Genomic DNA, 24,034 nt, shown 5'->3' with positions numbered 1-24,034 from the left:
TATCATGGACTTCAGCTAAACTCGCTAACGGAGCGGTAAACTGTAAGAGGAGGTTCGGCTTTCGTTTTTCACCAAAATTCCTCCGCTCTGATTGTAATTTAACAGTTTGTCATTGTGTTTTTATCAGCAGGGTTACGCGGGTGAGCGGCGCTTCCGTCTATTACTGTTTATATCGACAAACACCGCCCGTACGGACCGTCAATGGCATCCAAACCAACGCAACTTCCCTGGCGCGCGGCGCCGCCTCCAACGTATGATACAGTGATTGGAGCTGTTCCCCGATCAGCGCTTATTTAAGTAGGTTTCTCTGTTACACAGTTAGCAGCTATCAGATCTGACTCTGGATCAGTTAAAACATTTACAGTTACCGCCTCTCGTTGTATCCAGCCAACAGCGCCGCCTGCCGCGCTGCCGCCGCACTACAATGCAGTGGCGGTTTGATTAACTTAACGATGTGTGACGCGTGCGGTGTCGTTAAATTTAAATTCCGAGCTCACAAAAAAGACCAGATGCTGTTCGTGTTTGAGCTGTTCTGCTGTTCTGCTCCGACTGAGAGAAAAAACAGGTCAACAGAGAGTCTCAGTATTTCGCAGGAAGGTCAGCAGCAAACCGCGCCGCCGTCACTCTTCGGGATCACTATTTAGCAAGAGGAGAAAGGCGGGACTCGGCGGTGAAAGAACCCGCACAACAACAACAACCCGCGTCAAGGTAACCGGCGGGAAACACTACACCTCCGGTTAGAAGGTTTAAAATAAAATACTGCGTACAAGCGCTGACCAAGGTTTGTTCCAAATTTAATGAGGTTTAATTAGTGGTGGAAGGAGTATTCAGATCCTCTACTACAGTAAAAGTACTAATACAGCAATATAAAAATACTCAATTACAAGTTTAAGTCCTGCATGAAAAATCCTACTACAGTAGAAGTACATAAGTATTATGAGCTCGATGCAGTTAAAGTATTGCAGTAAAATAAGTGGTTTGGTGTCTTTCAATGTGTTGTATTTTAAAACATTTGAGCACCTGGAACTAGGAATGATTAATCAACTAGTTGTCAACTATTAAATTAATCAACTGTTTTATAATTGATTAATTGTCTTGAGTCACTTTTTTAAAAAAAAAAAAAAAAGAAAAAGTACAAATTCTCTGATTCCAGCTTTTTAAATGTGAATATTTTCTGGTTTCTTTAGTCTCTATGACAGTAAACTGAATATTTTTGTGTTGTGGACAAAACAAGACATTTGATGATCTTGGGTTTTGGAAAACAGTGACAAACAGTTTTCACCATTTTCTGACATGTTATGGATCAAACAACTAACCGATTATTCCATAAAATAATCAACGGATTAATCGATATTAAAAACCTTTATTTCACTGCATCAAAATTCGTGCTCTTATTTTGAAGCGCGCGCCGCCTCTCTTCCACCCTGCTCCATGTTAGCGCGGCTAGCTTTACGCAGCTAGCTTTGCGCAGCTAGCTTGGCGCAGCTAGCTTGGCGCAGCGGCCAGCTAAACAGAGGCAGAGCGGATCAGTTGGAGTCACGGCGGTTGATCGAGGTTATGCGGCGACGCTGATTGCTGTATCGGTAAGAAACTGAGGCCTCCGGCGCCGCTGCACGAGCCGTTTCACGAGCTGTTTGTTCGCGCGGACATTTTACCGCAGAGCAGCTAGCTTAGCGCCTGAGATTCCCGCACAGACCTCCGCTCTTTGTTCGTCTGCGCCGTTTCTGCGCGGATGCGGGGTTTGTAAATAGTGGCGCAATATGGCTGCCGCCTGCAGGGCTCACTAATTACCTGTGCGCATATTTTAACATCAGTGCGAGCAGCGGGGCAGGTAGAGACGGGCAGGTAACGGGGAGCGGGGACGGTGACCTCTGGATGGGTATCAGCAGCAGCAGCTCAGATATATTAACACAAACACAGGAATTACTTTAAGTGTCCTCTGCTTCAACACACACACACTCTGTGATTGTTAGTGTGCAGAGGTGTGAGGGGTCATCAAACACTGTGAGGAAGATAAACGCAGAAGGACACTCAGGTAAAAGTCTGCAAACCTGCTGTCAGGTACGCTGAGCCTCAGGTGAGGTCAGTCAGATACTGAGGACAAACTGCAACTGATGATCATTCTCATTATCAATGTTGGTTATTATTTTTAGATTAATTGATTAGTGGTTATGTTTCGGTTGATGTCAGAATGTCAGAAAGAAGTCAGTCACTGTTTCCTAAAAGCCCAAGATGCAACTTAAAACTATTATCTGTTATTTTATCAATGAAGCGATTAATCAAAAGAACAGCTGACAGATTCATCTGTACATTGTAGTAATTGATTGATCAGAGCTGTGAGGAAACCTGCTGAACTCTGCATGTAAATGTCAAAACGTTTCCTCAGTTTTTGTACAGATGTATGCAGAGCTGCAGCAATGAATCGATCAACTGTCTTGATAATCAATGAATCATTTTGAGTCATTGATCTCCTGGCTGTCAGCTGTGATAGTAAATAAATATCTTTACAGTTTGACTGTCGATCAGGACGTTCGAGGACGTCAACGTGATCCGAGACGGACGTTTCTCACCATTTTATGATGTTCACGGACCAAACCACTAATTGATTAATGGAGAAAATAATTGACAGGTTAACGGATGGTTTAGTTGCAGCTTAAACCTGATGCTTGCTATAAATAAATGCAGCAGAGCAGCAGCGTGCAGTCAGACAGCAGGAACACTGCTGAGGATCTGTGATCCAGATCCTGACGTTCCTCAGCTGGAACATCCTGGATCTGATGTTTTTATCTGCTGTCCTGTAGTTTCAGCAGCCAGACCAGTTTAACCGTCTCCCGAAACTACAGTCGGGTAACGTGAGACGTCTGATGATCGTCAGCTTCTCCCGTCAACATGCGACAGGAAACCCAACATCTGTCACATCTGTCCGATTGGTTGATTTTCTCGTTTAATCGATTAGTTGTTTGGTGGAAAAAATGTGGTTCAGTGTTTCCCGAGACGACGTCATCAAACGTCTCGTTTTGTTCATTCAGTTTACTGTCAAAGAGACGAAAGAAACCAGAAAATATTCACATTTAAGAGGCCGAATCAGAGAATTTGGAGTTTTTTTTTCCCCATTAAAAAAACGACTCAAAACAATAAATCAATGATCAGAATAGTTGGCAGTTAAGTTTCTGTTTCTGCAGCTTTTTCACTATTTTCTAATGTTTTATAAACCAAACGATTAAATAATAATATCAAATAATAGACAGATCGATCAATAATTTAACTGTCTGGTTTTGTTTGACCAACAGTCTTAAAACTGAAAGTCGTTCACTTTACTGTCACAGAAGACAAAGACGTCTGACTTCAGTGATGAACTGATCAGTGAAGCGACTAGTTTGAGGGTTTCAGCAGCAGCAGTGAAACCTCGCTGGTGTTTTCAGTGTGAAGATGTTTGAAGCAGCAGACCTTCGTCCTCCCGCTGGGCGTCTGGCTTTAATCCCGGTTGAACCTGAGCTGCCGTGACGTCAGCGTGCTGCTGTGGTGTTGTGTTACTGCTGCAGCGCTGCATGTGTGCAGCAGCAGCAGCGGCTGCAGCAGCAGCAGCAGCTCTGTGGTTTGTGTTGTTGTTGTTGTTGTTGTTCTTGCAGCTTGCAGCTTTTCACAACTCTTTGTGTGTTTCTGGGTTACGTTCTGAAGCAGCAGCTCTGTGTGTGTGTGTGTGTGTGTGTGTGTGTGTTTCCGTGTAGTCGTCGTTGGCTGTTGGTGACCTTGTGAGACAGACTGTTTCTGGGTATCGGGGGGGGGGGGGGCTGCCTCCTCCGGCTGCCTGTTGGATTAAAGTTCATCCAGATTTTTACATGTCGTGTGTGTTTCTGCCTCCGATGACTGACAGCAGGATGATGATGATGATTCTCATGCTGAGTTTTCTGCCTCGTTTTGGTTTTTATTGACCTTTTTTTCATTTGTTCCATTTCCTGTTTTATTTGTTAAACCTGCAGGTTATAAAACAACATCCAGCTGCAACTAAAGATCACTTTCTTTATTGATGTGTCCAAAACCTTCAGATATTCAATTTACATGTTTGACAAAGAAAAACAGCAAATGATCACATTTAAGAAGCTGGAACCAAAGAAGATGAAATGAGACTCAATCGATTAATCGACTAATCGTTGCAGCTCCAACCTGCTAAACATCTCTGACGTATTTGAGGAGGTCATGTGACCTGACGGCACAACGTCCGCCGCAGACGTCAACGTGCTCACAGCTGATCTGTTTATTTCCTCGTCGTCTCGCTCGACGCCGTTTCTGTTGTCGTGTCACACGTCGACGTTGCAACAACAACAACACACCTGATCGATGATTGGCTGTCTGCGTGTCAATAGTAGCTCGCTGCGTTTATCAAGGGATATGATTGGCTGTCGATGAGGCAGGGAGGGAACACGCTCGATGTTTGATGATGTCATATCGCCGTTGTCTTTGGGTTCTGGTCGATCAGACTAAATAAGACGTGACGTCGGGCTCAATGACGACATCTCTCACTGTTTTCAGACGTTTTATAGACAAAAGGATCAGTTGATAGAGTAGTTATCAGATCTGATCGATCGGTTGTTTGTTGGTCAATAAAACCAAAATATTCAGTTTATTATCACAGAAAAGCAGAAAAATGTTTACACCGAAGAAACTGAAATCAGAGAATTATTCCTTTAAAGAAATGAAAATGATTGATGACTGATGATGTTATTAATATTCTTCACTAATAAAACCAGCCAGACTCCACTTTATCAGGTTCAACTAGATCAAATAATCATATTAATATAAAGAGAATCAAATCCTCCAAATATAATAAAATAAGATAAAAACTGTCATCAGTTTGATTTGGAGGCTGTTTCTGGTTCAGACTGAGATGGTTTTAATTCATATAAACAGCAGCAGGACGGAGGATTCCCTGACCTTTGACCTCTACCTGTTGACCTGCAGTCGTCTTTGTAAAACAATAATCGATTAGTCGCAGAGATCGAATGTTTTCCTCCCGACAGGAGAAACGTTCAACTGAACAGAATCAGCCGGTTAAAAGTCTCTCACAAACACAAACAGTTCCTCCTCCTACTGGGCATGTGCAGAGGACAGACAGACAGGAAGTCAGCCACACAGAAAACCAGCGAAGAAGAAACAGTTTACAGTTGCTGTTTCCGCTGCAGCAGAGAAAGACGGTCGATACGTTTAACTGTGAACAAGCTGTCAAAGTAGAAAATAAACACTCGTATGAAGCTTCAGCCGTTGTTGTTGTTGTTGTTGTTGTTATTGTTAGGTGTGAATGAAAACAGGAAGTAAAAGAGACTCTCTGCTGTAGTTTCTAATCTTCTCGCTCTGGTTTCTGTCTTCAGGCCGAACGCTTCGTCTCCTCATCAGCTGTGACTTCACCTCAGACTCCAGGTGTTAGTCTGTACCCGGCCTGTATGCAGCTTGTCCAGGGCCCGGCCTAATTCCTGGTGCTCCTCCTCCTCCTCTTCCTCCTCCCTCCTTTCCCTACCCTCCTCCTCCTCCTCCCCCCTGCCCCCTCCCTCCATCCTCATCCCCTCCCCCCTCTTCCTCACGCCTCACACCGACCCCCCCCCTACCCACCACCTCCACTGACCCGGCGTCACACAGTCCGGCTCCCAGCGTTTGGCCCCCGACCGGTGGCCTGGCAGGCTGCCCCCCTACAGGTGGATGAATGAAGACCCCATTCAAGAGCCCAGCGGCCCCGCGGCCTCGAGCGGACGGGGGTGAGTCACCGAACACGTCACACCTCAAACACGCCACGTCTGCAGCTTCATGAAAATAATCCGGTTCTCTGATTAAAAAAAGTCCAAACACTGAAGGAGAAAAGTTAACTACGACTCCCAGGATGCATTTCACTAACAAACATCCAATCACAGAGCTTCAGCATTCTGTTGTGGTTCTCTTGAGAAACCTGATGACACATCCAGGCAGCTTCGGTAACCACGGCGACAGGTTTAAGCATTCTGAGTTCACGTCACCTCTGACTCACATCTTCATCTCCATAGCAACGGCAGCTGAGGCTCATGGGTAATGTAGTATTTAGAGCTGCGCACCAAACTGACAGAAACAAAATAATTGACACTGATTCAGTGATCACACTGATCATTAATCAATCAGTCGATTGATAGAGAGTTTATTGGTAACTATTTTGATTATCAAATAATTTTTTTTTTAAGCAGAAATGCCAAATTATTTGGTTATTTGAAGCTTTGAAGTTTTGGTCGGACAAATAAATAGTGAAGAATCATCTTAGATATGATGTATTGATTAAATACTTTTATGAATCCCAAAGAGAAACTAAAACAGTTCAAAGACCAAATTATAAACAATAACTAAAACGATCAAAATGTTATATTTTAATATTTCTTGTAAAACACTTTTAAACTTTTTAAACTGTTTTGAAAAGTGCTGTGAAAATAAATGTATTATTATTGTTGTTGTTGTTAATAATGATAATAATATTATTATCTATAAGTAAAATATAAAAAAGATTAAAAGAAATAAAACAAACAGATTAAAGATTGTAGAATATTTTTCACTGTTTTTTTTTTGATAAACCAAACAATCATTCAACAATGAAAATAATCTTATAATCTGTCATTGATGAGATCAATAAAAGAACTGGAAGCAATAATCAGAACAGACTGAAACCATCTGATTTAATAATAAAGTAACTTTTCATTGATGATCTCAGAGACGTTTCCCTTCAACTGAAAACTGGCCTCGTCCGTGCGTTCAAGGTCGGCTCGGACGTCTGAGGATTGATGATTGGGCTGTGATGGATGCTGTGAAAGTGATGAAGATGAGTGTTTGTGTTTCAGGGCATTCAGGCGTGTCTGCAAACATGATGAAGAAGAAGAATTCACACAAGTAAGTCGGGTCAATGTTTGGTTTTGTTGAACTGAAAGACTAAATAAAATCATATTTTACTTTCTTTACTCCTTTTAATTTTATTTTTTCCTGTTTCAATTCCTGTTTTTTCTGTCCCGTCTCTTTACTTCTCTTTACTATTTATTGCTCTTCCTCCTTTTCTCTATCCTCCCCTCCCTCCTCCTCTTCTCTCCTGCCGTCTCCTTCTCCTTGACTGTCTTCTCTCTCCTCCCTGCAGGAAACAGAGGACCAGTGTTGGTCCCAGTAAGACACTGGCTCAGCCCAGAAGGAACATCGTCGGCTGCAGGATCCAGCACATCTGGAAGGAGGGCAGTAAGTCGGATTTACAGACGGTTATTTTTTTATTTTTGGGACATAAAGCTGAAGTTTACTGCCTGTAAACACCTGTTCAGCTGAGTTTGTCCTTTTTATTCCCATAATTCCATCATACAGACGGGGAAGTCCTGAAAAGACAAATTATTATAACAGAAAAGTAAAATCACCAGATGTTGAGCTAGTCAGAGCCAACAGACATTACTATATGTATATATATATATATATATATATATATATATATATATATATGTTATATCTATCGTGGCTGGTAGTGATGAACCTACAGAGAGTCATCAGAGACTCTGCAGCTCCTCTCGGCTTTACGGAGCTTTATAGTGAGTTTCAGCTCATTGTTTATCTGTCCGGCTGCAACTTTACTGTTCTGCTTCACTCTCAGCGTCTCTGTGTCTGTTAGCAGGTAGCTAACAGACACAGTTAGCTGTAGACTAGCTGGTGAACATAGTTAAAGAGCCAGATATTTCCTTCAGGAGTTGGTGGAGAGTAAAAACAGAGCTAAAAGAGAGTGAATACTGGACAGAAACACGACTCCACATGAATGATAATGTTGCTCTGTAACTGCTGGATGTGGAAATAAACAACTGTTTGCTAACAAGTTCCTGCTGTCCTGCAGGTAAGTCGTCCCAGTGGAAGGGGACGGTCCTGGACCAGGTTCCTGTTAACCCCTCGCTCTACCTGATCAAGTACGACGGCTTCGACTGCATCTACGGCCTGGAGCTGTACAGCGACGAGCGGGTGGTGGGGCTGGAGGTCCTGCCCGACAGAGTGGGTGAGGAACTTCTTTCCATATTCTCAGACAGCTTTGGCTCCGATACAGCAGCTGCTCTCAGACACTGAAACCTTCACCGTTAAACTACAATGTTAGTAAAAAAAAACACTACAGCTCCCGTGAAAATGTACTTTATCTGTATTCATCACCATCACACTCTTCAATATTAGAAAAAGAAATAAAATTCAAATAAAAATACAAAAACGTTTACAGGTTCTGCATCAAAAAACAAAACAAAGCTTAAAGCAGAAATCAGACCAGAAGAAAAGGTCTCGACAGTCATGATTAGTTTTATTGTCTCAACAGAACTTTAAACAACACAACAACACCACCAACAACACAACAACAACACAACAACACCACCAACAACACCAACACAACAACACCACCAACACAACAACAACACACCAACACAACAACACCACCAACAACACAACAACACCACCAACACAACAACACCACCAACAACACCAACACAACAACACCACCAACACAACAACAACACACCAACACAACAACACCAACAACAACACAACAACACCACCAACAACAACACCACCACCAACACCACCAACAACACCAACACAACAACACCACCAACACAACAACAACACACCAACACAACAACACCACCAACACAACAACAACACACCAACACAACAACACCACCAACAACACAACAACAACACAACAACACCACCAACAACAACAACACCACCACCAACACCACCAACAACAACAACACCACAACAACAACAACAACAACAACAACACAACAACAACACAACAACAACAACAACACAACAACACAACAACACCACAACAACAACAACAACAACAACACCACAACAACAACAACACACCAACAACAACAACACCAGAACAACAACACCAACACCACCACAACAACAACAACACACCAACAACAACAACACCAGAACAACAACACCAACACCACCACAACAACAACAACACACCAACAACAACAACACCACAACAACAACAACAACAACACAACAACAACAACACCACAACAACAACAACACACCAACAACAACAACACCACAACAACAACACCAGACCAACACAACAACACCACCAACAACAACACCACCAACACAACAACAACACACCAACACAACAACACCAACAACAACACCACAACAACAACACCAACACCACAACAACAACACCAACACCACAACAACAACACCACAACAACAACACCGCCCCTTGTATTGTTTAACACAGGCCTGTTTTCAGTCTTTTCCTGTAAGTTACTGAACAAGAAGAAGAAAAGTGACAGTTTAACGAGAACAGGAGTCCAGTAGAATCCAGTAGAATCCAGTAGAATCCAGTACAGTCCAGTAGAATCCAGTACAGTCCAGTAGAATCCAGTAGAGTCCAGTAGAATCCAGTAGAATCCAGTAGAGTCCAGTAGAGTCCAGTAGAGGAGACGGGTGTTCCTTTCATGGCCACACGGTGTCGTCTCTACTGTCAGTATGTTTTCATTAGTTATTCATCATGTTATTATTTGAATGTTTATATAAACACAAAGTGCTGCTAATTTTATTTGTGTTTTTCGATATAAAACTTGGTGAAATGATTTCAGTGTTTTTTGAACCTTTTCAGCACATTTGAACGATACTGTGATAATACTGACAACCGTTATAACGTCAGTCACTGTAATCCTGATATGAAATCCTGATACGGTTTCACCTCTAGTCAGGATCTGGTCTGATAGAGACTCTGGTCTGGTTTCTCAGCTCCGGCCCGTGTGAGCGACTCGCTGCTGGCGGAGACGATGATCGGGAAGGCGGTGGAGCACATGTTCGAGACGGAGGACGGGCCGAAGGAGGAGTGGAGGGGGATGGTTCTGGCCCGGGCCCCCATCATGACCTCCTGGTTCTACATCACCTACGAGAAAGACCCGGTCCTCTACATGTACCAGCTGCTGGACGACTACAAGGAGGGAGACCTGCGCATCATGCCCGACTCCAGTGAGTCTTCACACTCAGACCAGCAGAGCCTGTTATGACCTGCTGTAGTTTGGTTCAGACTCATTTTAGTCTTTTGATTGTTGTTAGTTCAGGTGTCTTGTTTCGTCCTCTGATCGTTTTGAAGCTACAGCTGTTGCAGTCTTTGAATTTGTAGCAGTTAATTGATGAATTTAGTAATAAATCTGTTCTGTTAACTAATGTTAATTACTGACAAAGACAAAACATTACTGAAATGCTGATTATTACTGCAGCAGCTCAGCAGATGAGAAGGACAATGTGTGGTTCTACAGATGCATTAAAGAGTCATAAGTTTATTTTTTATTTCATTTTAAACATCTGGCCTGTTCTACATGTGACACCACTATTTTATAAAACATGTATCTACCAGTAAAACATGTACAAAACATGGAAAAAATTATTTATTGTCCACATTTGTTGCACAAAAGTAGAACTTCGTCTTCAGTTTCCATGACAACCAACAGCAGATATCAGTAAAAACGTTATGAGTTGCAGTTTGCTTTCTTCTGACTGACATCCATAGAGAAATATATGATGTGGTCAAAAGTATGTGGACAGTCTGTTCATATAGTTTAGTAAACTTCTGGTGATCTTTTTAGTTACAATGAAGGAAAATCTTCATCTTCCAACACTCCGTAATCTTTCAGATGAGTCGTCTCCCAAGTTCTGTGTTTGTCTCTTTCCTGTTTCAACATGTCAGTGCTCCTGTGCACAAAGCCAGCTCCCAGTTTGGTGTGAAATAGTTTGACCTCAGCCCACACTCCTGGAATGAACCGGAGCTCCGACTGTGAGCTGGGCTTCATTATCAAGGTCACAGGATCCAACATCTGGCAGGAAACCTGAAACCAGTAGAGGAGTGGAGGCTGTTTCCAGCAGCAGATTAACGTCCAGTGTTCAGCTGTCCACATACTTTTGGACACATGTGTCTGTGTAATAATCAGGATAATAACAGCAGTAACAGTCATTGTCTCCCTCTCTGTGTGTCTGCAGATGACAGCGTGGCGGCGGAGCGGGAGCCCGGCGAGGTGGTGGACAGTCTGGTGGGCAAACAGGTGGAATACGCCAAAGAGGACGGAGGGAAGCGGTCGGGCATGGTCATCCACCAGGTGGAGGCCAAACCCTCCGTCTACTTCATCAAGTTCGACGACGACTTTCACATCTACGTCTACGACCTGGTCAAGACCTCCTAAGACCAGAGCACTCGGTCCAGGACCCCAAATAGACTTACCGAGACCTGCCTAGACCCACCGAACCCCCCCGCCCGCCCGCCCGCCCACCTCCTCCCAACCACAACCTTCCCCCCCCCCCCCGTGAAGATAAACTAGGGTTTAAAACATCCTGTGACACAGTCTGACACAGATGACTTCAGTTCTTTCCTCTTTCTTTTATGAAGCGCCTTAAGAACGGAAAAAAACCCCCAGAAACTAGAAACCAGCGAGCAGGTTTATCTGATCGTTCATCACTTTTCTCCAGACAGCTTCAGACTCTTCTAGGATTCTTCAACGGCTGCTGACACACTAAATCGCTCCAAGAAAAGTCATTTGGAATAACTGCATTGATTTTAATAACAAACATGGCTGAAACCCGACTTCTACACCCGGAGACGAACCCCCCCTTCCCCTCCCCCCTCTCCTGAAACCCTGTCGGACTGCTGGAGACCTGCGCTGTGAGGAGGAGGGGGGGGGGGGGACAGGTCTGCCGGGGTTAATGAAGGGAGGGGACCTTTTTTTAGATGAACCGTCGTCTGCTCTCCATCACGGACGCTGTAACGTGACTATTCTGCTTTCTGAGGACGCTCAGGAGGAACCGGTGTCTGACGGCAGAGCGTCTCTGTGGCTCCGCCTCCCTGCAGGTCACCTGTGGACGGACTGAAACGCTGCCTGGAGGAGGGGAGGGGGGGGGACAGAGAACACAGACTCTTATTGTTTCCATTCTTTTATCATTTTGTCCTTTTTGTAACGCTTTATTTGACAGGTCCCTTAATTTTACACTAATTTCCGAACATTTCCAGAGTAATCAGCAGGTTCAGTTCACTTTAGGACGTTTTACATCATAGTTGGATTCATGTCGTTGGTAAATTGCAAAAAAAATGTTCATAAATTAGACTCTGAACAGTTATTTAACAGACAGAAAATACTACATATGTAATAGGTTGTTTCTTAAAAACACTTTCAACAAGTAGCACTTTATTTCATGGATCCCTACTTTCTGTAATTTTTGAATCGTTTCCTAAAAGAAGCTGCTGTGACGTTTCTGTGTACTGACATTATTATTTAATTTGGTAGAATACAGGAAATACTCTCATCTCAACCTAAATATGCTCATATGTAGTTTGACACACAAAACTAAACACTGAGAAGTATTTTCTGTCAGTTAAAGAACTGTTAACAGTGAAAGATTTTAAGATTTTTTTTGCAAATTAACAACTATGTATGAACTCAAATATAACGAGCGGGAACTTACCAACTAAACCAACTCAACACTTTATTCTGTTTTGTGTTTTTTATAATTTGTAGCAAATTGCACCACCGTCTCTGTAAAATAACCTAAAACTTAACTGTTAAATACCTGCAAATTACTCAGGAAATTAGTATAAAATTAGAGAACCTTTAGAAATAAAATGTCATTTCTTGTCGCTGTTGATTCCTACATTACCCAGAATGCCTTTTTTTTTTTTTTTTTTAGTTTTTACATCACTTGCAGAAGCTCAGTTCTCAGATTGTTGGTGTGTTTGTTCATTAGTCACAACGTCGTGTTTGCCGCCCAGATTCAGTTTCAGCAGAAATGCTAACGATGCTAACAGACAGAACCGCAGCCGTCAGTCCGTTAATTGATTATTTGATCACCTGACAAAATATTCTGTAAGTATTTTGATCATCAGTCGATTGTTTGAAACGTTTTTAAAGCATAAAATGCGAAACATTCCCCAGTTCCAGACTGTTGTTTGTGAGGATTTGCTGCTTTTCTTCGTCTCATGTGACAGTAAATTCAGGATTCAGGAAGAAGGATTCTCTTCACTGTTTTCTGGAATTTTTTAGACCAAACAATTAAAACTGCAGTGATTTTTTTACAATTAATCTTTTTTCAAAACAAAAATGCCAAAACCTTCTCTGGTTCCAGCTTCTCAGATGTGAAGATTTGCTGTTTTTCTGCGTCGTATATGACAGTAAACTGAATATCTTTGGGTTTTGGACTGTTGATCAGACAAAACTTGATATTTGAATACATCTCTTTGAGCTGTGGGAAATTATAACACACATGTTTACTATTCTCTGACAACTCTTAGACTGAACCAGATGAACTGATGGTGAAAGTGACGGTTAGTTGCAGCTCAGCAGTTCTACGTGTTTCTGGTTATTAAAACTGTTTCTGGTGCAGCTTCAACACGGACGTTCGACATGTTTTATTCGACCATTTCTGTGCCAAAAAGTATTAAGTGTTCCAGACGTTTACCAGCCAGGATGCTGATGTTTCCTCTAATTAAACATGTTGGTACAAGCGTTGGTGGATTCTGGTCCAGATGAGATGATGTTTGTTCAGGTTGAAGGAACAAACCTGATATTTTGGGAAGTTCTGCTGCGAAGGAGCTGATATCAGAACGACTGAAGAGGATTTCCCAAAATGTTCTGAATGTTCCTTTAACGTTCTCCCTCAGACAGCTGAAGCAGTGTCGCTCAGTTCTAAAACAATATGATTGGTTCACGTCCGCCCCGCTTCAGTCTAATAAAACCAAAAACAAACCAGCACACTGAAACCTGAGTGAAGGTAAACTGTAGCAGTCGTCAAGCCCCCCCCTCATCCCCCTCCCGTCCGAGGCTAACCTGAGCGCTGTTTTCTGATTGGTTGGTTATGACACAAAGCAGCATTTGTTTCCCGGCTGCAGGAGCACAGATCAAACCTGCAAACCATCTGTTTAAAGTTGATTTTATATTTCATATGTTGTTTTTTTTTTTTGGCTGGACCACAACAGCAGGGCGCCCTATAAACTTATAACTGACTGACTGATGGAGTGACGCCATTGTCCACTCCATCAGTCACTTCGGCCAAGTGTCGCCACTTCCTGTATCCGTTGTTTCATATTAAGCCCTCTAACGGTCCAGCCACAGACGAGGTTTTGATGTAGTCTTGTTTTTTTTAAATCTGTCCCCTTCGTAGCTCTTCGTCTTCTTCTTCTGCTGCATATCAACGCGCTGTATAGTCACCTTTCTGTTTATATGTTTATATCAGCTGATTGCCTTGTTTTCTCTGTATATTATCTGTTCTTTGGATTTATGTTACCTCTCCTGTTCTGTCCTGTGTAAACTGTGTATCAGCTCCACTGATCTTATTAGACGTTTAGGATTTTTAAATAATTCTCTTTGACTCTCACTCGTCCCTTACAGTCATTTTACAGCATCCCTCCTCCTCAGTGTTTGGTCGAATTCAGGCAGAGGATGCTGGGAAGGAACCGTCTCGTTTCATTTTACATCCCACCATCCTCTGCTCTGAGCGGATGTAGCTCCGCCCGCCCGCCGCAGTCCGCGTGTAGATGTCACTCAGACACCAAACAGCTAAAGCGTAAACAGCCGTGTTGCCTGTTCAGCATCTCGTGTGCCTGAAAGGGAAGATCAGAAACGAAAACGTTTGAAACCGTTTTCATTCTGGATCACAGCTGTTTGAAATCTAGAACATTCCTGGTTAGAGTGTGTGTGTGTGTGTGTGTGTGTGTGTGTGTGTGTGTGTGTGTGTGTCATTCACATTCATATATCACTTTTAACATTGCGTCACTGTTCCGTTGTTGGATATTGTGGAACAGGTTCCATCACATTCTGGTTCTAGAGTCTCTCGAGTGTGTTTTTAAAACATGAATCCTCACGTGTTCAGACTGTAGAACACGTTGTGTCGGGACGTTCTCAGTCTCGAGTCACAGTGGCGCCACTTTCAGAATGTTTTACTTATTTTGATTCTGGAATCCAAGATTTCAGAACATTTTATTTTTCTAGAGTTTGAAACTGTGGAACGTGTTAGAACCCTCACATTCTGATCCAAAAACGTCTCGCTGAAGGAAGAACAAATCTGCTTTCCTTCAATTCACAGCTTCTAGAACGTGGAAACTCTACGCAGAACATGCTGCAGGTCTAGAACCAGCTGGGTTTGTTCCTCTGATTTTGAGTCTGTTCTAGAAAATCTCAAATGTAATCCAGCGTTGTTGTAACACAAACTCTGCTGCTCTGAGGTTGTGGAACACGTCTAGAACACGGAGACCTCCTGTTCTGAAAACACTTTCTGATTCTAGAGCGTGCTCGGCTTGTTCTGGTTCTAGAACCAAACACCTGCACTGCTGTTCTAGAGTCGTTTCCCATCAAACTGAGAACCCGTCACGTTCTGACCAGCAAACATCTTGTTGACGGATGTTTTCCTTCAGACACACATGTTCTGATTCTAGACTTACTGCTCTAGAATCTGTGGTTTGATGATCATAAACATGTGTACATTGTTCTTATGGAAGAAAACATCTTATTGAAGGACGAACACATTTACTTTCCTTTTGATTGGAGCACAGTTTAAGATTCTAGAGCAAGGAGACTCTTATTTAAAGACATAGAACCAGCGCTTTCTAATTCTAGAACAAATCTAGAATCTAGTGAGAGCTCCAGAACTTGTTCTGCCTTAAAACCACTTTTTCTGGTTCTAGAAGCAGTTGTTTGATATTGTGGAACATTTTAAAATGAGATTTTCTGCAGATTCTTGAACATCAGGTCTAATCTAAGCACATGTTCTGATTCTAGAGAACGTCTCTCATTTGAAAATCCGAGATCCATCTTGTGTTTTCTGATGATAATAGAATTATTAATTGTGATCTCAACATAACAAACTTTATTGATCTACTGTAGAAATGACAAAAACCGGTTTATGATTCTGGATCTCAGCGATCAGCTGTGGAACCTTCTCAGATCATAATTAATCATTTTCTGATCAAAAGAAAACAACATTTGTAAAACTCTTGTGTGTTTCGTGTGTTTCGGGTCCTGAATGCAGAATATTTACAGTTAAAAGAAAACGTGGAGAGCATTCGAGGGTTTGCAGGTTGGAGAAATAGTCGATATTGATCCGTCATCCGATCACTTCTGGTTCTGGAGGAATCAGCTGACTGCTGTTCTTTAATCTTCACACCTGAACAGCAGGTGTTCGTCACTTTCAGTCGGTGGCGTCTGAACTTTCCTCAGCTGCCGTTGTTATTATTATTATTATTATTGTTATTAATCGTTAACTGGATGTTGTGGGAGCGTTACCCACAATGCATCTGACATCCCAGTGAGACTCCTGGGTCGTGGGGGGAAACAAACTGCGTCTGGGTCGATCTGTAGCCTCCCGTCAGTAGTTGTCTGTGCAGCAGCCGACACGCCGTTTTACAGAAAGCTGTTGATCTGTAGTGTGTGTGTGAGTGTGAGTGTGTGTGCGTGTGTGTGTGCGTGCGTGTGTGTGTGTGTGTGTGTGTGCTGTCAATCAGCGCCTGTTCAGAGCAGTGTTGTTTTTGCATGCCTATATAGCTCAGTGTAAATCGATGTGAGTTGCATGTCAGTGTAGTTTTCAGTTGTTCGGCTGACTTCTGTCTGTTGTGGCTTTGGGTGCCTTTGATTTTATTTCTCTTTTTTTTCTTTCCCTGTTTCATTTTGTACTGTGTGTCCCAGAGGCTGGTATTTTTGGGAGGTTATTGAGCAAAATAAAAAAAGGAAAAAAAAAAAAAAAGAAGAAATCTAAAGATGTCCCCCGATAAACAGAACTCACAGCCGTTATTATCAGTTTAATGGAAGCCAGAGAGGTGATGACGAGTGTGAATTCTGTTGTTTTTTGTTTTGTTTTTGTTTTGTTGTTTTTTTTTGGGTGGATTGTCCCTTTAAAGAGTGCCAACTACAGATGCCAGTGTTGTACAGCAGTGAAGAGCTCACACTATTTACTAAAATAAACCATTTCTCTGTTTTTTCACTGAGGAGTCTGTGAGTTTATTCTGTTTCCTCCGACATGATCAAAACAAACCAGCAGACGGATTAAAGTTTGTAGAAGAAGAAGCTTTAATTAGTGTCGGAGGGACGATGAGTCATGCTTCTGACATGACCTTCATCAGCCTTCATCAGTATCACAGACATGAACAACTTCACACTGGCAATGCCAATTATACTCATAAATTGATTATTATAATTAATAATACAGAGGTGGAATGTAACTAAGTACATTTACTCAAGTACTGAACTTCACTGTACTGGACTACAGTCAGACTGGAGTATCAGTACTGAAATAACTCAGAACCAAGTAATAACGAATCTTCTCTAATTAAATGACACCTGCAGTTGATCCTTTTTGTACCAGATCTAGAAAAAAAAGACCAAAAAGCCAATCACTGCAAGCGTTCTTCTATTTAATGTGACGTGTGATCAGCTGCAACCCAAACAGTCTGTGGTGATAATACCTGTACAGTTATTTTATAAATATCTCAATAATTTGAACACTTTCAAAAATGTATTTATGTAAAAATCATTTGGATGGAGGAGTGGCGGCTTTTTACACAACTGATTGCTTCCAATCACATGACGGGTATCAAATGAAATACCCTGTTTAAGGGTGTTTGTATTATAATTCTTTAAACGACACTCAGCTTTAATCCAGATGGAAATATTCTGCTGCCCTTTATATTTATTGTGTATTTTAATATAATCTCACCACATAACAATGCAGGTAAGATTTATGAATTATATTTTATGTTTTCAAATATATTGAAACTGAAACACTAAATCCAATTAAGTGATTAATGCAGAACTTACTTGCTGAAACATGTTAAAGCAGTTATAGATGCTCTTTGAGACGTTTCAATAAGGTTTAATTTTCATAAACTAATTATCATTAATATAATTAATAAGTATGTTGAATGAGGAACATCAACATCACTCACAGTGTGAACAGATGAAACAGTAGAAACACTGTTGAGCAGAATAATCACACTTATGTTCCCAACACACCTGCCTCATTTAACAGCCGTTACATGATCAGCTCTCAGCCAATCATATGAACGCTGATCAGGGTTACAGCGCTAATTGCTAATAATTCTGCCTTCGTTAGTCAAGATAACTTCATCCAGGATTAATAATCTTCATCCAGGATCATAATCTTCATCCAGGATTGATCATCAGTCCTAAAACTGCCTTCAAAGAACCAAATTATCTTCATCAGAATAACTTGTTAGCCTGATAGCAGCATGTTAGCATGTTAGCCTGAATTAGTTAGAGACTGTTTCATAACTGTGTGTGTTATTAATTTGTTTGTGACATTGAGCACAACGTTTTCTAAAATAACTTTATTAAAACATGAACATTATGAGTATTATGGGATGTAGTTCTCCTCCGGAGCGCGAGGCGTCGCCGTTGTTTTAAACCTCGGTTTCTCCCATAATGCATCTCTTCAGACTAGATCACAAAACTCTGCTTTCTACCTGTCGCTGCTCTTCTTATAACACGTGGAGGCGAGTGTGTGTTGTTGTTGTTGTGTTTACAGGTGAGCAGACAGGTGAGAATAATACATGTAGAGTATTCAACATGTGACACCGTCAGTCAGAGAGCTCGTGCGGCGGTACTGAGGCGTTCAGCGCCATGTTGGAAGTTCGATCCTTCGGTTCATGAAAATGATGATTGGTGCGTTCACGGCTCTCCGTGACAGGTGCAGCCCTACCTTGTTACGCTCTGCGCCTCAGCCCTTCTGATCCTGAACCGACATTCATCTTTAAATGGTCACATATTAAAGAGTTTGACTATGCGGGACTTTCAGATGCGTGTCAAAATTCTATAACATACGTGATAATCTGTCTAGAAGGTAAAATCAATACGAATCAGAGTCAGAAAAGAAGACATAAATAACTGCAAAGATAAAATCTACCATATAATAAAACAGTACTAATAATAAACACACAGTAAAGTAAATAAAAAATGTACAAATACAAAATGTGCAAAAGTAATGTTGAGGTAGAATCACAGTTTGGACAAAAGTGCAGAAATGGACACGTGCAAAGTAGATTAACAGTAATTTAAGAGTAAATTAATAGTAACGTGCAGAGTGAAAGTAATATAAATACAGAACTAATTTATTAAACACATTGTGTTATTTGAACAATTTTCTATTTAAACAGAAATCTTAAATTAACTGTCACATCAGCAAAGAATATATAACAATTTAAAAAAAAAAAAAAACTATTATAAATACAACTGAAAATAAATAAATATAATTCTTTGACAGCAACGTCTCATTTAGCGTAAAAAATAAAATAGGATAAATCCAAATTTTTTTTAACATAAATTAAAAAAAACAGAGGAAGTGTTATTTTTCACTTTCATTTTAAATTGTATTTACTCTGTAAAACATTAAGTTAGTTTATTCTTTTTTATAACGTTTTGTTTCCTGAGGAAAAGATTTGTATCAAGTGTGTAATTTGTTAATGAATGTCTGAAATATTTCACCGGTAAAATTTAATTCATCCTGTTTGTTCACAGTAATCCATGCTGTTGGTCACAGTATCGCGAGACTTTCCTCGCGTTGACTTCCCGCAGCCGAGATCTCGTCCATGCAAACAGACATGGCGGCTCCGTGATCGTCCATGTGGCTTCGAACACAGGCAGAAATCTCTCGTAACTTTACAGAAAGTGGTTTAATATAACAGAGACAAACAGGAGACTTTGTGGTGAAGCTGTGAGCAGCTCTGTGAGGAAAGAAACATGCAGCACGACGACGTAAGTCTCATTATTTCATGTGACGCTGCTAACGTGCTTCATGCTAACGTTAGCGCACCGGTAACCCTTTAAAACCGGGGAATTTGGTTACTTTTTATCAGTTAATTCTACTGTTTAGTCGCTGGATTAGTTACAGATCAGTAGATAACTTTACTAGTGACATTCAGGTGAAAGCAAAGTGTTTAAGGAGCATTTGAAAACCTTTTCTTTTCTTGTCAAACGTGACGCCAAACTCCGTTTATAAAAATGTCATTCTAAAGTTTTCCGGCTTCTCTGCTCACATGTAGAGCTGTAAGAACACGAGACTGAACAATAACAGTTTTTATTATGTGTAAAACTTCATATCGGCGCATCAAAAAGCTTCTGATGTAACTGATGGATGTTTGTAAAGTGTCAAATCTGTTTCCTGCAGGTGATCTGGGATCTTATTGGGAACAAACAGTTCTGCTCCTACAAAGTCAAGTAAGTCTGAAACATAATCTGATCTTCTGTCATTCAATCAGTCAGTTATTAAAGGACAGTTTCACAATTTTTCAAGTCTGTCTTAAAACCAAATCAGAATGAAAAAGTTCAGCAAAATAAAAGTTTCCACTGTGTTGGAGTTCATCTCTCTCCTCCTCATCCTCCCTCTGTCCAGGACGAAGAGTCAGAACTTCTGTCGTAATGAATACAACGTCACAGGTTTGTGTAACCGCTCGTCCTGCCCGCTGGCCAACAGCCAGTACGCCACCATCAGAGAGGAGAAAGGTAAAATCACGTGCACCTGTGAAACACGCCGCACGATCCGAACACCAGAAATAAATAACAAAGATAATAAATCAGCTGGTTAATGACGCTTTTTGTCCTTCAGGTCAGTGTTTCCTCTATATGAAGGTCATCGAGAGAGCAGCGTTTCCCGCCAAAATGTGGGAGAAGGTGAGAAGGAAGCTTCGTTTATTTATCCGCCAGCGTTCAACGTTACTGTCAGAACGCTGCAAACAGCTTCCTGTCAGCAGCGACCCTCGTTTAACCCGCCAGATATTATAGATTTATTGATATTTTACGTGTTCTGATACCTGTGTGTGTGTGTGTGTTGCTGCAGGTGAAGCTCAGTAAGAACTACGAGAAAGCTCTGGAACAGATCGATGAGAACTTGATTTACTGGCCTCGATTCATCCGACACAAATGTAAACAACGTTTCACCAAAATCACCCAGTACCTGATCCGCATGAGGAAACTGGTGCTGAAGAGACAGTAAGTACTGCATGAAGTACTGCAGTAACATAGTACAGGAGGTACTGTCAGTGTACTGCAGATAGTACTGTAAACGTGCTGCAGGTAAAGTATCAGTGAGTAGTTTATTGATATGGTTGTTTGTGTTTACAGGAGGAAGCTGGTTCCTCTCAGCAGGAAGGTGGAGCAGAGAGAGAAGAGGAAGGAGGTGAACCTTCAGACTGGTTGTTGTTCTGCTGATCAGCTGTTTTCTGACTGTTGCAGCTGTTTAACCTGCTGTTGTTGTTGTTGTTGTTGTTGTTGTTGTAGGAGAAAGCTCTGATCGCCGCTCAGCTGGACAACGCCATCGAGAAGGAGCTGCTGGAGAGACTGAAACAGGGAACGGTACGATACGCTTCAGTATCTAACAGCTGCAACTCTGATCAGACTGAGGAGGAAAGAAAGAATCAATATCTGATATTGGAGCTGCAACTATTGATTATTTAATTATTGATTAATATGTTGACGATCGTTTGATCAGAAAACGCCGTGAAACAGTTCAGAACTCAAAGATACTGAATCATGTTAGACAAAGAAAAACAGCAAACTATCTCATCAAATCGATTGATCGACTGATCGTTGCAGCTCTGGATGATACTGATCCTTTAAAATGTGCTGATTGATCTGATATTGATCCATAGACATCTCTGGTAACACTGTGTGTGTGTGTGTGTGTGTGTGTGTGCGCGTGTGTGTGTGTGTGTCCTCAGTACGGAGACATCTACAACTTCCCCGTCCACGCCTTCGACAGAGCTCTGGAGCAACAAGACGAAGAGGAAGAGAGCGAGTCTGAGGGAGAGGAGGAGGAGGAGGAGGAGGAAGAGGAGGATGACGAGGTGAGGATGATGATGATGATGATGAGCTCTGCTTTACTTTTACATGAACAGTCATAAAAACACATCGAGCTGTGGTCTGAACTGGTTTCCTGTCTGCAGGACGTCGGGAAGAGAGAGTTTGTAGCAGAAGAAGACGTGGAGGAGAGCGACCTGAGTGACTTCGAGGTGAATCCCGTCACATCGACGCCGACTTTAAGTTTCCTTGAACGTTTTTAATCTGAACTTTTTCCTTCTGCTCTCAGGACATGAACAAACTGAAGACGAGCAGCGATGAGGAGGAGGAAGAGGACGAGGAGGAGGTGTCAAGTGAAGAAGAAGAAGAGGAGGAGGAGGAGATGGAGGTGGAGACGAAGGCCTCCAGGTCTAAAGGCAAATCTCCGGCCAACGGCTCGGCGGCGAGGAAGAAGCGAGCGTACGTGGAGATCGAGTACGAGCAGGAGACAGAGCCCGCCTCCAAGAGCAGAACCACGTAGTGACATCACAGCCTCTGCCCGCTGCCCCAATCAAAAACTGTGAGCCGCCGCCGGTGATGTCAGCGGACTCTGTGCAGAGGAAACACTCCTCCCCCCGTGTGTTAACCGCCAACGCGCTGAGGATGACGTCACAGAGCGGACCTTTCTGTTCCACATCGTAGAGTTTTTACTGTCATCCGTAAAACTGAGTTTAAATGATATTTAAGTTTTCTGACGTCAGGCGGTTCGATGCTTGTGTCACAAACTCCAGAAACTCCAGAGAGGAACAACGACACTGGCTTCTGTTTTTTTTAACTTTGGAGCCTTAAAGGACGATTTCACAGTTTATCAAGTGTGTCTGAAAACAACATTAAAGCTTTTTTTTCTTGCTGTAATCATTCCTCCTGTTCATACTGACCATTAGAAGATCCCTTCATAATGACCTTACAATGGAAGTGATGGAGGACAAAATCCACAGTCCTCCTTCTGTGCAAAAATGTATTTAAAAGTTTATGTGAAGCTAATATGAAGCTTCAGCGTCCAAATGAGTCAAATCAAGTAGATATCTTTCAACGTTACAGTCTTTTTAGTGCCAAAGTTCCTCTTTTTTTACTATACTTCCACCTGCAGCTCAACAGGGAAACACTGTCCGAGGAAACACAAAGAGGGAATTTGATGCCAAAGATTTTGGCCTCCATCACTTCCATTGAAAGCACATTTGAAGGATCATTTAATATCCAGTATGAACAGGAGGAATGATTACAGACACCTGACTGCTGGTTTAACTCGTCCTTTAACAGTGACTTAAAAACTGCTTTATTATTTGTTTTGTTAAATGATCTTTGAAAACACCACAATAGTGAAAAAGCACCAGATTATTATTAACATGTGAATAAATCAACTTTGGAAAAAAACAACAACTTCAGACCTGTTTAATGTCGAGATTTTGAGATAAAAACATCTTTGTCTAAAATAAAACATCCCTGTTCTTCAGCACAGTTCTGTGTCTCATGACATCATGTTGGTGAGTCACAGACTGAAAATATCCAATCAAAGAATTGATTAAGTACATTAAAATGTGTTTTAGTCACAGCAGACTGAGTCCATGTTACTTTACATCAAAACAACCTTCCAGACGGTGAGTTAAAGCTATAATATGTAATTATTCCACATTAAAATGTCTAAAAACAACTAGACCTGTGTTATATATGTTGTTGAGTTGTGTTCTTAAATTCAAACCCAGAGAAATCTGTAATTTAATCAAAGTAACGGACCGTTTCATTTGGTCGCCTGTCGATGGCGTCATACCTCCTCTACCAAAGAGTAAACACGCACCAGATGCATACGGCGGCGCTGTGTTTGTCTGCTACAATGGCGTCTACCAAAGAGTAACTTACACACATACAAGATAATACATCGGCGTTGTGGTTGTTCCACACAAACTGTTATAAATGGACTTTTATTCAGTTTTAAGCCACATTTTCATGATAAATTTATGTGGTTTTTAACTATATCTTTTAGCCGGAAGAAGGATTTTAGTCATTGGACGTCTGGATCTTAAGTTATCAGAGAAATAAACTGGACAAACGTTAGCAGCAGCTCGGCTAACAGCCCCTCCAGGAAGTCCGGTGGTCACCAAACAGCTTAATGACTTAATAACAGCTTTATTCAGTGTTTTTACCTGTAATCTCCGGGTCCGTTTGTTCTG

At 41.6% G+C, this 24,034-nt stretch overlaps 2 protein-coding genes and 1 non-coding gene across 7 annotated transcripts; all 3 read left to right on the top strand.

The window, feature by feature from the left end:
• The first annotated feature begins 23 nt into the window (after window positions 1–23).
• spinb (spindlin b) lies at window positions 24–17,001 on the top strand. 5 transcript variants are annotated; one of them, XM_067573816.1, is made up of 7 exons: window positions 24–42; window positions 5,367–5,747; window positions 6,846–6,894; window positions 7,133–7,227; window positions 7,862–8,017; window positions 9,784–10,017; window positions 11,026–17,001. In XM_067573816.1, exons 2-7 carry the CDS (start codon window positions 5,696–5,698, stop codon window positions 11,223–11,225), a joined length of 786 nt encoding a protein of 261 aa, XP_067429917.1. In that variant the 5' UTR covers window positions 24–42; window positions 5,367–5,695; the 3' UTR covers window positions 11,226–17,001. The 5 variants fall into 5 exon arrangements, with proteins under 5 accessions (XP_067429917.1, XP_067429889.1, XP_067429898.1 ...); XM_067573788.1 differs by lacking the exon at window positions 24–42 and adding an exon at window positions 207–297; XM_067573797.1 differs by lacking the exon at window positions 24–42 and adding an exon at window positions 368–708.
• A 1,669-nt stretch (window positions 17,002–18,670) lies between these two features.
• LOC137172760 (small nucleolar RNA U13) lies at window positions 18,671–18,768 on the top strand. The gene has a single exon (XR_010925049.1). It is a non-coding gene; the product is annotated as a small nucleolar RNA U13 (small nucleolar RNA).
• An 802-nt stretch (window positions 18,769–19,570) lies between these two features.
• Window positions 19,571–23,418, top strand: mak16 (MAK16 homolog (S. cerevisiae)). The gene is made up of 10 exons (XM_067573741.1): window positions 19,571–19,787; window positions 20,200–20,249; window positions 20,425–20,534; window positions 20,638–20,702; window positions 20,869–21,020; window positions 21,153–21,207; window positions 21,309–21,383; window positions 21,749–21,874; window positions 21,974–22,039; window positions 22,117–23,418. The coding sequence occupies exons 1-10, from the start codon at window positions 19,773–19,775 to the stop codon at window positions 22,345–22,347; spliced, it is 945 nt and encodes a 314-aa protein (XP_067429842.1). The 5' UTR covers window positions 19,571–19,772; the 3' UTR covers window positions 22,348–23,418.
• The last annotated feature ends 616 nt before the right edge of the window (window positions 23,419–24,034 follow it).

The sequence above is a fragment of the Thunnus thynnus genome, chromosome 2, assembly GCF_963924715.1.
Source record: "Thunnus thynnus chromosome 2, fThuThy2.1, whole genome shotgun sequence".
NCBI classification, from domain to species: Eukaryota; Metazoa; Chordata; class Actinopteri; order Scombriformes; family Scombridae; genus Thunnus; species Thunnus thynnus.
This window is presented reverse-complemented; position numbering and strand designations above follow the sequence as displayed.

Excerpts from the sequence above, each read along its gene's own strand:
- spinb (XM_067573816.1), top strand. The coding sequence starts at position 5,696 with ATGAAGACCCCATTCAAGAGCCCAGCGGCCCCGCGGCCTCGAGCGGAC. Across the intron at positions 6,895-7,132 it reads AAGAAGAAGAATTCACACAA|GAAACAGAGGACCAGTGTTG; the intron begins GTAAGTCGGGTC and ends TCCTCCCTGCAG. Across the intron at positions 7,228-7,861 it reads GCACATCTGGAAGGAGGGCA|GTAAGTCGTCCCAGTGGAAG; the intron begins GTAAGTCGGATT and ends GCTGTCCTGCAG.
- mak16 (XM_067573741.1), top strand. Across the intron at positions 20,703-20,868 it reads CCGCCAAAATGTGGGAGAAG|GTGAAGCTCAGTAAGAACTA; the intron begins GTGAGAAGGAAG and ends GTGTTGCTGCAG. Across the intron at positions 21,208-21,308 it reads AGAGAGAGAAGAGGAAGGAG|GAGAAAGCTCTGATCGCCGC; the intron begins GTGAACCTTCAG and ends TTGTTGTTGTAG.